The 13,699-nt window shown below is 44.2% G+C and overlaps 1 protein-coding gene across 1 annotated transcript; it reads right to left on the reverse strand.

Annotated features, from left to right (window-relative positions):
• Positions 1–736: 736 nt before the first annotated feature.
• Positions 737–12,465, reverse strand: LOC135286720 (G protein-activated inward rectifier potassium channel 1-like). Its single transcript, XM_064399897.1, has 3 exons — positions 11,550–12,465; positions 5,005–5,221; positions 737–2,789 (listed from the first exon to the last, which is right to left on the reverse strand). Exons 1-3 carry the CDS (start codon positions 12,198–12,200, stop codon positions 2,224–2,226), a joined length of 1,434 nt encoding a protein of 477 aa, XP_064255967.1. The 5' UTR covers positions 12,201–12,465; the 3' UTR covers positions 737–2,223.
• Between the last annotated feature and the right edge of the window lie 1,234 nt (positions 12,466–13,699).

Consider the following 13,699-nt stretch of genomic DNA (forward strand, 5'->3'; position numbering starts at 1 on the left):
CACCCCCCATTGTGATAAATGAACTGTGCACAGCTCCCATGCAGACCCTGCTGGCACTCAGACTGACTGCACATGTGTCAAACACACAAGGAATATTCTGGCAAGGTGCCTCACGTTCCCCTGCACTGAGCATCTTTACCACTCTTTCTCTAACCTAAACCTACCCCTAACCACTAATCTAACCCTAATCCTTTTATTTCTTAGTGCTGATTTTATCATCAAGTGTCAGCAGTGGGTGTGTAGTGTCAGTGTGCCTGTGTGGTTTTCTCTTTGGTTTGGAGTTTTGTGGGTGTTTTTTGGTTGCAGTACTGCTTTTTGTCATTCTGTGGTAGTAGGGACAGGGTTGTAATGAGTGTTACACTGTAAAGAGCACCTGCCTAGAATGTGTTAATTCAACATTTTAGGTTATGTTTATTTATTCTGTATAGATCTATACTCACCCATTCTCCTTTTGTGAAGCATTCTGGGGTCCAATTAGTTTTTCTGTAAGTTAATATTAATTGTCAGTGTGTCTAGAAATGAGGTTTAATTGTTTTATAAATGGCAGTGCAAAAAAAAAAAAGCCTCTAAATTGGATAACTCATTGAATTTGCATCATTGCTCATTAACAATTAATTAATACTATTTCTCTGCCCCACAGCAGAGGGGGAGTGTGCCCAAGGATGGGGCCTCATCTCCTGGAGCTGCTCTGCTGCCAACACTCACATGCACATTCAAGTAAAGAACACTTGAGACCTGAGGTGGATGTAATTTTATTCTACACTAATTCTGGCAGTTCTGGAGAGTAGAGAGAGTCATCATCATTTAAGACTTCATGCTGTCATCTAAGTACTCCATACAAATACAGTTGATAAATGAAAATACAGATTTTAGCACATATATATTGTTGAAATTCATGAGAACAGATAAACAACAACAAGCAGCACATCTTATCCCTGCATTAAATAGCATTTTCCTCTTTCCCACTGATCAAAAGCAAGAAATAGAGGGTTCTGCAAGCCAAGCTATCCCTAGCTTGCATACATCATTTTACCATCAAGGAACGCTTTGCCAAACAATATGGCCACTGCCACCCCTTTTAAATTTGACTGAATTTTGTCCATGTAACAAGAGCAGAATTGGATCCTTCTGCTGGAGAGTGCTCTGGTGATGTATGCTGAGCTACTGAACACTGTTCACAAAACAGCAGGGTGTGTTTATAATTACTACCAACCAGGAAATAAAAATCCCCTCTCACAGACAGAGGTGGATTGAGCTGAATAGCAATAAATATCAAATCTACAAAATTACTGAGAATCATATACAAATGGAAAAGGCAAATGTAATAAAATAAAAATTAGCAACATCAAAGACTACCATTCATTAGTAAAACTCTGAGATGTGTAATGACAGAGCATTATTTAGCACTTAGCTTTTATTTATTTACTTACAATGTCTCCAAACAGAAATGTCATTTAGTTGCAGTATAAAACATGCCAAGAAGCTGAGCTACTGATCTCAAGTTTGCTTCACAGTGAGTGGTGATATGGCCATTAAATTCAGCATGTGACCCACCAAATCAAATGCTGAGGTCTAATTTTGGACAGGATAAAGATCCTCATGTTTAGGAGAGCTCATGTGGGCCAAATGACCCAAATGTTATTGCACACTGCTTCCTCCACCTGACTGACCATGGATGAGACACTGAGAGCACACAGGGAACGTGCCACAGTCACTGGGAGAGAAGGATGGACCAGGAAAGCCTCTTTCCAAAGTGACAACTGGACTGGGACTGAGCAGTCACATATTCCTCTTGTGTTCTGCTGTGCTGCCCATCAGGAGCAGTCCAGGACTTGAGCTGCACAAAACCAGGTTCCAGCTGCTGTTTCACCCTTCTTGCTTCCATCTCTGTGACTAAGGATGTGATCCTTGCTTTGTGAAAAGCATCTGCATACAGAGAAGACAGGGCAGATTTGCAATGAGCATGCTGACAAGCATCATCAGGGCAGGAATCTCTTTGGCATGACAGGGTAACCATACTGTCCCTCAAAGTCCTGTTATGGTACCTAGATTGGATCTGTACAGAACAATTATACAAAAAGGATCATTCTTCCTGAAAGCAGCAAAGCCAAGTTGTGACTTTACTGTGAAACAACTCCTCCAGGGCAGCAGTCTCAAATGCACTTTTATCAGCAACAACTTCTGTTTCTCCAGCTCTTAGAAGAAGCGATCGGAGTTCATTTTTCAAAGTTTGGCAGGAAAATTATCTTCCAATTTCACCTCTAGAGCACCCATACCTGGAAAATCCTTCTGTAGCTCGAGCTCACTGGTAGAGTGAGTCAGAGCCTTGGCATTTAAGGCTTTCAGCTGCTTCCTGTTATCACTGTCTTCACCATCAGAGATGGGACTTATTTCTTGAATTTTCAAGAGATCTCCAGTACTGAAAGTCTTCTCTGTGTTACTGGAACTCATTCTCAGGGCTCTTGGAGGAAGGCCTTCCTTCCTCGAGCTGATCTTCTGAAGTTTAGCAGGGAGCTTGTTCTTCTCTCCTGGAACATCAGCACAGTCAAGAGGACAAACCTGCTCTCTTCTGCTTTTCTTATCCAAAGGACTATTCAAGAGAGATGACAGGGACAGGTTTTCTTCTTGCTCTTTAACACTGTAAGGAGGAGTGGGGACTTCAAAGGTGGCGTGGAACTGAGAATAATCGACACGGAAAAAGCCATCTTCCAGAGACATGACTGGGAGGAACCTGTGACCCCACAGGACTTCATCTTCTGTGTAGGAGGTCCTGGCTTGGCACGTCATTCCTGTGCAAATGGACAAGAGCATTCCAAGGTCAGCAAGCAGACTGGCACATGAACCAGAAATACATGAGGCTGACAGAGAAAAATGAATTTCAGCCAGCAAACCAATGATTTTACAGGTTATAAAATGAGGGAGTTGCTCCTAGACAATCTTCTGATTGTCCCGTCAATGGAGTGCCTCTAATTGACTGACTAAATTTTTATGCAGACTTGCAACCAAGCCATGGCAAAATGTAAAATTAAAACAGTATTAGCTTGTGTGCTGGTTTCAGCTGGGACAGAATTAATTTTCTTCACCGTGTCTAGTATTGGAAGCAATTAGGTCATCCCAAAGTTTCCCTTTTCCATCCTGAACAATCCCAATTTAGCTTTGAGAGATTAAGTAATGCTGTTTCTTGGGAGAAGGAACTATTGCTTGGCAGAGGCTTACAGTGTGGGAAATGAATTTATAGAAAATTCTCAAAACAAGTTTCAAAAATTGGCCTTACAGAAAAGACTAGATACTTTACAGAAATAGAACTATGAAAGATATATTGTAGTAAGACCCACAAGAGGCAATTTTAGATGATTGGCTTTAAGGCATTTACAGTATGGTGTAGCTAAAGCTGATAGGCCAAGAAATGCTTATAGTGTATTATAATTAGGAAATAGTTGGCTTCTGATTGGATGGTGTGAATTATAACATCTGTATTTCTCACCCTTTACACAAGACTGAAAATAGAATAAAAGTTGTTAAAACACCTCTCAGTTGCCCCATCTCTGAGTCAGAAAAGAGTAAAATCCAACAGAATAATCATACATTAATAAGGTATGTATGTATTATTACTATTATAATAATCCAACCTTATATAAGAGTCTAATCCAACAGAATCCTTTGGCATGGATCAGGTGTTGGGGGAGACAATGCCAAATAAAAAACATAATCTTGCTGTGCTACTTTTTCTCCCAACCGTATGTCAAGACAAAAGCTGTGCAGAGACACTGAAGCTCTTCCATGTTCAGACACAGGTGCCATTGTAAACTCATTGAAGATTTTATTCCACTTAGTGCAAAATACACCATTGGTAGTATGTACATGTGTGAACTCTCAGCTAAAATGTGTTCTAACCAAGCTGGCACATCTGTTACCATGGCACCACAACAGCACTCACAATAATTTATGCAAATATCCCAGGTGAGCAGAACTTTAAGCCTTCCTGTCATGGCAGTCTCCAGAGGCAGAATTAGCAGTCAGTGAGCCCAAACTCTGATTTGCTCTCTGGTTACTGCAACATGGATTCTCAAGTGTCAAATGTCTCCCTTTAAATTTCCAGACAGGTAATTGCATTAAGGGAGGTTATGAATGCATGCTTATCTAAAATAAATGATTCAGTTGCAGGGTATGAGGCCTCTGCAGGGATCCAAAGATGCCATAGTCAACGTGAAAGAGCATTCTGCCCCAGTGGATTGTGTATTTGTGTGGAGAGCAATCAGACAGAGATGACTGCACATGGCTGCACCAAAGGGACACCCCTTTTCCAAGCAGGAATGAGGCAGCTGCTAATCTTGTGGAAAGGATGAGAAAGCTCTCTGATTAATCAAAGTTTAACAAATCTCAGAAGAAGGAAGAAGATCAGAATGCTGCTGACCATACTGAATGATTTGGACTTTACAGTACTCAGGGATTGTTGATGAAGAGCTCCTCATATAACTGGAACCCATTTTCATGGGATTCAGGAAAGAATTGAGTCCTCAAAACAAAAGGCCACAAAATCAGCTGTCATCTGGACAACACCATACCCAAATTTAAATAAGAAACAAAACTCTCTCATGTTTGTCAAAACCACATAATGCCTACAATCTCTGGGACTCTGTATTTGTGGATTTCTTACTCTGAATTCAATTCAGTGCAAGCTAGGCTGAAAGGAATTTTGCAGCATGGCAATTTTTACAGTTCAGCTTTCTTTCAGAGTGCTGATCCTTAAAACAGAAGCCTCATAAGAGCACTGAGCTGTTCCACAAAGAGTGGCAGGCTGTGTCCCTTGCTGGCCACGCTGGGAATTGGCAATGCAGAGGGGAAGGGGAAGGGAGGTCTCTATGCCTGGTGAGAGCCCCTGAAGCTCTGCAGCACATGGCAGGATCTGCTGGAGCATCCAGCACTAACAGCTGCCTCGCTAAAAATATCAGCACTGAAAACAGAGACTAAAAATCAGAGTGTGCAGATTATTCAAAGTCTTACCAGTGGTCTCAACGATCCCCTCGAGGATGACGACGATTTCAAACTGCTCACTCCTCAGTGATCTTTGTGAGAGGCAGAAAAAGGGGCTCTCTGAGTTGATTTCATGGCAGATGGTTAAAGGGGAAACCAAAAACAGCTGGTCAGCTCCAGTTCCAAATCCAACATCCAGTTCACACTGGTCCAGTGGCAGAAATTCTCCCTCTGGTGTCTGTCTGGACTAAAGAGAAAATATGATTTATTAATCACTGTGGGAGGCAAAACATAATATCAATGCAATAAAATTTAAATCTGCCTCTTGCAGGACATGATCAGCTACATGTGGTAGGTCTGGGGGCTTCAGAATAGAGATGTGAGTAATGCTAAATTACTGAGGTTGCTTTGCAAGACCAGGTTTGACTTTTCTTATTATGCCAGTAGATCTCATCACCACCTACAAACTTTACTGTGACATATATATATATATGTATATATATATTTATATTTTATAGGCTAAAATGTTATTAATATTAATAATATTATATTGCAATATATAATTAATACTATGTTAAAATATATTTTATATCTATTTAGTATCTAGTTATTTTTATATTTTTAATATATATATTTTTAATATACATTTATTTTTGACAAAAATATCATGTACCACACACTACATGCCTTGTAATGGATGTTTACCGTGAATATCCTGTGGCAAAAATTCCCATTGAGACCAAAATCTGCAAGCTGGGCACATTTTATTCTGTTGTTTGAATTCACCTTCCATTATTTTAGTATGTCACTAACATTTGTTTGGCACTGTGATGTACTAACTCAAAGGTAAACACCACAGGAATTGTACAGTGCATCTGGTAAATGGCATTTTCACAAAACCACCTGAACTGATACTGATGATGCTCTCATCCCCTGCATGTACCACCTACTGCACAGTGACCTTAACAAACTAACCTTATTATTAAACAAGTGCCTCATTCTTCTTCCCATCACTTCATGGGTCCAATAAAAATACTGATACAGTAGCTTCTCTCTACCTCACAGGGTTCCCTCCAAATTCTCCTGGTATTCAAAGCCTAACTAAAAATTACATCACTTGGCCAGGCAGCTCCTCATGTGATTGCTTTGAAGATCTCTGGTGGAAATTACTCACCAAAATTAGCAGATTTGCACAGCTGATAAATAAATCCTATTTAAAATCTTTTCTGCTTATTGTTTGATTAAAAAGCACTTAACTCTTCAAGAAGATGACTGCTAATTATAAATAAATATTATTCTAAGTTGTGCTATCATAAATGAATAAATAGATAGCATGAATTGTGTTGCATTTTGGAAACATTGTTCACTGAGAGCAAGCCAAAGGCAGCAGCTTTCCATCAACTCAGATCTGACGAGTGTTCTTTTAAAAAAGGTTCTGTCTTTAAAGCAAATCCCCAAGCAAATAGTCTGTCTTTATATTGTCTCCCCTCTTCACAAGGACCTTAAAAATGCTGATTTTATAACTGCCTGGTATTTACTGGAGATTGCACAACCAGCTAGGCAGCAGCTGGAGCACAGCTCATTATTAAATACAATCCATGATTTCATCTACCTGCTTGTTTTGCTACTGAGGAAGAAATATTCTTCCTGACTTAGTAATCAAGTTCTCCCCTGCACAGCAGAACAAGATTCAATTTCTCCTTTGCTGATGAAGACAGAGAAAATATCAGCTGATTGTGTGTGAGAGCATTTTCACAAATTATTTATGATCTGAAAGGTAAAAGTGCTGTGAGATAAAAGCAATCAACACATGCATAGCAGTCATGACAGTCTGTTACATGCAAAGGTGCAATCAGCCTGCTGCAAAAACATCTTTTCACTTTTCCTGCAGAGCTAAGCTGCTTTTGTTGCCTGGCTGCTGTTCCTGCAATGGTGCACAAATTGGTTGTCCAGGTATGATCTTTGCTCCAAGGTAAAAAACCTGTATGAGCCAACACCTAAATCTGAAATTGTCCCAAAGCTCCATCTAATACATCTGCCTAGACAGAAATAAGCAATTTTGCACAAGCTGTTGCCTGACTCAAGAACTGTTTGATCTACACACCATTTCTCTTTGTGGAAGAGTCTTCAATCAAATCCGTTCAATAGTAAACAAATCCAGGCAGGATGATTAGAGGGAACAGATCTGGCAGAAAGCAGAAGGTTTTGTTTGAGGTATTCAGGATCTTACAGGCAGGATTGATTTATGCAGGGCATGGAGGATTTTAAACTTGTTTGTTGAATAAAAATAGGTTAACCTGAGTGAAGAGAGCTTAATAGCCCCAACAGGTTCAGCCTCCTAGCCAGTGACCTTTGTTTTATATCTACAGCTTTACTCAAAGGATCACAAAACAAGAAGACAGAGTGCTATAAAATGTCAAAAATAAGTCTGGAAGGAACACTTGTGACTCTTTATTTTGACCATCCACATAACACAGAGACAAGTAAATTTTGCAGATTAATACAAGTTGAACAAGGGAACAATTAATGAGAAATGCCCTAGCTTGCAATTTAAATGTGGTCAGAGATGGATAATCTAAAGGTCTCCAAAAATTCCTCTAAAGGTTAATTTCTTCACAGCTAAGGAAAAAAAAAAACTACAAAAGAAAATAAGACTCCTGTGTCTAACTTTCTGCCACTGGATCTTTGTTTCAGTTTTTATTACAAGGCAGACTTCCACTGCATCACCACTTAGTCTGTTTTATTGTCTGATCAAATACATCATGCTCTTCAAATCTTCACTCCTACCCTTTATTCATTCTCTTTGCTTTTCTAAACCCTAAACATGCATATCTCCCTTTAACTGGACATGCTGCAGTTTTATTATTATTAACCCTCTGTCAGTTCACTCATTAGAGAACTCACATAATTATGTTTTGATATCCCAGTAGAATAATTAAGTACTGGGGCAGAAAAAGAGGAATTTAAAAGATGCAGCACATTGTAGAGAAACATATAAATCTAGAAAATGCTAAACTGGTGGATGCTCATTGCTCCTCCCCCACACTCAGACTACCAGCTTGCAAGAAGTCTTTTTATATTTTATATTTCTGGAATAATATGATCTTGTTGCTGTGATACCATTATTGAAGATTTGTGTGGAGTTTTTCGGTTGTGACACTACACCTACAACTCCACTGGAGATAATTCTCAGGATCACTGCTACTTTTTATTTCGGTCTAGCTGTAAATATGACCTGTGTGAGCTGGGCTTGTTCAGACCAGAGAAGAGAAGGCATGGAAGGGGATCTAACAAACAATCCAAAACCTGAGAGGAACGTGACCAAGAAAACAGAGCCAGGCTTTTCACAGAGGTGCCCGGCAGAAATGAGAGACACAGGTATAAGCTGAAACAAGGGAACTGTGGATTGGACTGGATTGAAGAAAAACATTTGCAGCATGAGGACAGTTAAGCCGTGGCAAAGCTTGCCCAGCAAGACTGTGCAGGGTTTTTTTTATCTTAGAAGCTTCCAAAACTATATTGGAAAAAGCCCAGAGTAACCTGGTCTGATCTCCTAGCTCACCATACTTTCAGCAGAAGGTTGGACCACAAACTTCCTGAAATCACAATATAATGGGTCTTCTTACCTATTCCCAATGCCTGTCACCTGCCACCTGCAAACTTTCTGATACAATTTTGTTTGCTTTCAGCTTATTCTAAGCTGTTAGTAAGTACAGCCTAAAGAACTGGTTCTAACCCAAAGCTCACTGCCCTGCAGCTCTCATCCTTCACAACTGTATTTTTAAAACTATTGTTAGCACACGTTGAAAACAGGCTACGATGGTTTTACATTCCTCAACTTTCTGAATCAAATGGTCCTATACTAGCTGAAACATTGCACAGACATCTACACACCAACACCAGCATGTTTATCAATGACATGTGTAGTCAGATCAAGAGAAGGTACAAATATGTACTGTGATTGAGTTTTATAACATCAATACTGATTGCCATGCTGCTTGCTGCTGCCTTAGGCACTCTAGAAAGGTCCAGGAATCAAGGCAGAAAAATACAGTTCACTGTGACATTAAAAAGTCCAGGACCTGAAACTGCACATTTTCAGCAGCTAGTTCCAAACAGCTTTTTTTTTTTTCTATTTCTTGCCCCAGGATTTTGCTTTTCCCAGCTTCTGTAGCACTCAATGGAAACTAGAAAGACATGGATTTTTTGAAAAGTTTTTGCTGAAACACACACAATTAATCTTGTAACTGTTTTCCAAGCCCTCCACAACACAGTTTAAATAGAGCCTCAGACTTCTGCATGGTATCACTTTGCCATGCTGCTGCAGAGCCCCTGGACCCAAAGAAAAGCCAGCCCAGCATGGCAGCACCATTGTAATCCACTGACTGTACCAGGACATGTATCACACTCAGGAAGTGCTGCTCAGACAACTTAGGTTAGTGTACAAAGGTAAATCCTCAGAGCTCCACTGGTCTCAGCAAAACACCACATTAACTACTGAATATATCGCCTGGCTCAAGTACAAAAATGTGACATGGTTCTTCACATCCCTTGAGTGTGACACCAGTACAAAAGAAAATTCTGGCTACCTGATCAGGTGCAGAAGTGTAGCAAGATCAGCTGTTGGCAGCCCTGCAGGGAAGTACAGAGGGCAGAGCTCAAACCACAAAAAAGGATTTGCTGAAGACAGCAAGAAAATTCTGGCACATTCACCCTCATTTACAGGACACACAAATCTCCCTGAAAGCAGCTGATGGAAATTCAAGGATGAGCTGAACAGGCACCAGTGGCTCCCAGAATGTGTGTCCAGTTCAGTGACAAGGATTTACACAAAGACAAGGGAATGAATACCACGCCTTGCAATGAGGACTGAGGGGGCAGCTACTGCACATTCCATTTTAAATCATCTTCTGTTCAAAGCTGGTGTTTGTCAAAGGTCACAAAGTAGCTTGAAGACAACATGATGATCATATAAAAAATAAAATCAAGAATTTCTCACTGATTCATTGTCTGGCCCACAAAACAGCTATCCTAAGACATCATGGTCATGCAGGTCCATCAAATGTCCTTCAGTTTTCTGGCCCAGCATTGTCTAGCAATGGAATTGTCAGCAGACAGGACATCAGGCTGTATATCTGGTGTCTTATTTCAAAAGAAAATGAGTTGCCCTCTCTGTAAAAACACAATGTGACCCCACTTTTATTCCACTTTGAGCTGCATTACATTTTGAACCATGGAATTCAAATACTTCAGAAGACATTTCTGGAGGATAAAGCAACAAAAACCATGGTTCAGCTGGCTTTCCAATTCCTATAAAAATTGCTCCGGTGTAACTTCTCACAGCTTGTTCCCATATATATATGTATGTGTGTATATATATATATATATATATATATATATATACACAGAACTTCTTTTTAAATCTTAGCAGATCCTCCATTTTAAGTGGTATTATGTAGCAAGAAAAATTAACAGCTCAGTCCAGCATTCAGCACAGAACAGAAGGAAAACAGTATTTCATATTTACCACTACCCCATCACCTACTGCTTCATATTTATCCATGCAGATTTTTAAAAAGGCCAGAGAGAATTACCAGACAGAGTACAGAACATTTATAACACTCAAATATGATATCCTGAAACTAATCTCATCACTGGGATCCAGCTTCTGACAGCTTAGGAGCTTTAGACAGAGCTCCTCACCAAGCATGTTCCCCTGACAAGTCATAGCTACTGTGAGATTCTACATTGCTCAGAATTTCAGTGTTTTTCTTCCATTCTACTCCAGCCCAATTTATCTTCTGGACCTTCGTGACTGCCAAACTCTTCTGGGTTTGGTTTTTGGGTTTTTTGGGGGGTCTTTGTTTTGTTGTTTTTGGGGTTTTTTGGGGTGGGTTTTTTTGGGTTTTTTGTCATTTGTTTGGTTTTGGTTTGTTTTTTGTGTTATGAATTCCTTTGAATTCCAAGATTCTTGCATTCTGAATTCTACTGGCCATTGTCAGTGATTAATAAATGGATAGTGGTGACAATCAAAGGAGCTTCTATACAATCCCTCAGAAACGCTGTGAGGTCACTAGCTGGAACATAGCTGGGATAAGGGACTGCAAGTTAAAGCTCAGCACGTTTCCCCAAGAGAAAGAGGAGGTCAAGGCTGATGTTTATCCTAGTTTAATACCACCACAAATCAATTTCTTTTCCCCAGCCATCATCTGTTAAGCAGCATGCCTCAGTACCCGTCCTTGGAGCTGTCCTGCATCCTGACACATCCATCCATCCATCCTGCCCAGCTCGGGTTTCTGCCAGCCTCACAATGCACTGGAGTTCCCTGGGAGCTCTAATGAGACAGTTTTCCCTTACTTTTGCATGGCTGCTGCTGCGACAGCTACACCAACATCTCCCACAGTCCTTCCCACCGCCCCAGCCACCTCCTCTCACCAGGGGACAACACGGGGCAGGGCAGAGCTGCCAGCAGGCACCAGCCACACAGGAGAAGCCCCACGCTCCTGCCCTCTGTGCCCAGCCCCGTGTCACCCCCCACCCAGGCGCCCTGTGCCACCCAGGTGGGCAGGACCCACCTTGATCAGCTTGCAGCGGATCTGGGCAGACACCATGTGGCTGTTGCGGAGGTTGCCCACACGGAACATGAGGCAGAGCTTGGCATCGCGCTGCGAGATGACGGCGGCACGGCTGAACATGAGCGTCTCGGCTCGCTTCTTGGGCTGCGACATCTTGATGAACATGCAGCCGATGAGGAACGCGTCCACGACGGAGCCCAGCAGCGACTGGAAGAGGAAGAGCACGATGCCCTCGGGGCAGCGCTCCGTGATGTAGCGGTGCCCGTAGCCGATGGTGGCCTCGGTCTCCACGAAGAAGAGGAAGGCGGAGGGGAAGTTGTACACGTTGGCCACACACGGGCTGTACGTGTCACCGTGCGCCTGCTGCAGGTCCCCGCGCAGGTAGGCGATGCCCCACCACATCGAGGCCATCACCAGCCAGGCCACCGTGTAGGTCAGCAGGAAGATGAGCAGGTTCCAGCGCCACTTGAGGTCCACCAGCGTGGTGAAGAAGTCGGAGAGGTAGCGGCTGCTCTCGCCGCCCAGGTTGCCGTGCTGCACGTTGCAGCGCCCGTTCTTGTCCACGAAGCGCTGCCGCTCCCTGCGGGCGCTGCAGCGAGCGAGGCCCACGGCCTGGTACTCGTCCCCAAACTTCCTGCGCACGGCTGACATGCCGCCGGCTGCCCGGGGGCTCCGCGGGCACGCCGGGGATGCGGCGGGGCGGGAGGCTGAGCGCACCGCGCTGCCTGCGCGCAGCGGCCGCCAGCGCCCGGGGAGCTCCGGGATGGCCGCGGAGCCGGAGAGGGAGCGGAGCTGCCAGCGCTGCCCGATCGTCAGCGGGGCAAGGGAAGGGCTGGAGCAGCCGCGGCTGAGACGGGAGACGGCAGCAGGACCGCGCAGCCGGCGAGGAGAGCCGGGATGGGATGGGGCGGGGAGAGCCGGGCTGGGCAGGGCAGGGCTGGGGCGGGGAGAGCCGGGCTGGGGCGGGGAGAGCCGGGCTGGGCAGGGCAGGGCTGGGGCGGGGAGAGCCGGGCTGGGCAGAGCTGGGGCGGGGAGAGCCGAGTTAGGGCGGGGAGAGCCAGGATGGGGAGGGGTGAACCGAGCCGAGGCGGGGTGAACCGGGCTGGGCTGGGCCGGGCTGAGCCGTGCAGACAGTGAGAGCCGGGGCTCGGGGCGGGTGCGGCGCCAGGAGTGGCCGAGCCCACGTACCCAAGATAAAAACACTCAAGTGATGCGCAAAGCAATCACACCGCCTGTCAACTGATAGCAGACTCTGTCCCTGAACTCCTGTCAGTGCCCCTTTGAATAACTCCCGCCGTTTATATATAGAGTGTGATGTTCTGCGGTGTGGAACATACTTTGGCCAGTCCATAACCTGTTCTGGCTGTTCTCCCGCTCAGCTTTTGTGTGCACCTCCTCACTGGCAGAGAATGAGACACAAAAAGACCTTGACTTAGGATAAGCACTGCTAAGCGACAACCAAAACCATCAGTTTTCAACGTTATTCTCATACTGGTTTCAAAACACAGCCCTGTGCCAGCTACTAAATTAACTACTGATGCCTTCACAAATAATTTAATGGATGAAGGTATGGGTGCTAACATCTTTGAAATGGGTCTTAATGTCTCTACTGACTTTGGGCAGCAGATTTGTGAGCGGGCCCAGACAGCTTGGCTCCTGAGATAGGCAAGGGTCTGCACAAGGCTGAACTTTGGGGTTAAATGCGAGGTTCAAGGGGGGATATATGGGGTAGGTAGTTCGGGAAGGCTGCACCCTCCTGGTACCTCAGCGATGGGGAAAGGAACAGGGCACCGTGCTGTCAGGAATTAGGATAAAAGGGAGGCTGAGTCCTCTGAAACCGTGAGGGAGAAACCGCGGGTGTGTGCCCCAGTAAACTCTCTCCCTTTATTGGAATAAAGTTCTCCTTTTTGGACATAAATTTCTGGCGTTTTGGACTTTCCGGACAGTCCCCAAGGGTGACTTCAACAAGGGAACTCAGGACCGGAGAGCGCCCGGAGCTCCCCCGGGACAGCCGCGTCCGGAGCCGCCAGCTCTGGGGCGAGCCCCCGTAGCGGAGCCGGCAGCCGCTCACCCCGGCGGTGCTGAGGCCCCGATTTCGCTGCGAACCGCCGCTCCGGGGCGATCCAGCCGCCCCTCACGCCACGGCAGCT

The sequence above is a fragment of the Passer domesticus genome, chromosome 27 (assembly GCF_036417665.1).
Source record: "Passer domesticus isolate bPasDom1 chromosome 27, bPasDom1.hap1, whole genome shotgun sequence".
NCBI lineage: Eukaryota > Metazoa > Chordata > Aves > Passeriformes > Passeridae > Passer > Passer domesticus.

What these genes read in the sequence shown, in the direction of transcription:
- LOC135286720 (XM_064399897.1), bottom strand. Translation starts at nt 12,200, where the DNA reads ATGTCAGCCGTGCGCAGGAAGTTTGGGGACGAGTACCAGGCCGTGGGC. An exon ending in TCCGCTGCAAGCTGATCAAG is followed by an intron (nt 5,222 to 11,549) that starts GTGGGTCCTGCC and finishes TTTTCTCTTTAG; the next exon opens with TCCAGACAGACACCAGAGGG. An exon ending in GGGGATCGTTGAGACCACTG is followed by an intron (nt 2,790 to 5,004) that starts GTAAGACTTTGA and finishes CCATTTGCACAG; the next exon opens with GAATGACGTGCCAAGCCAGG.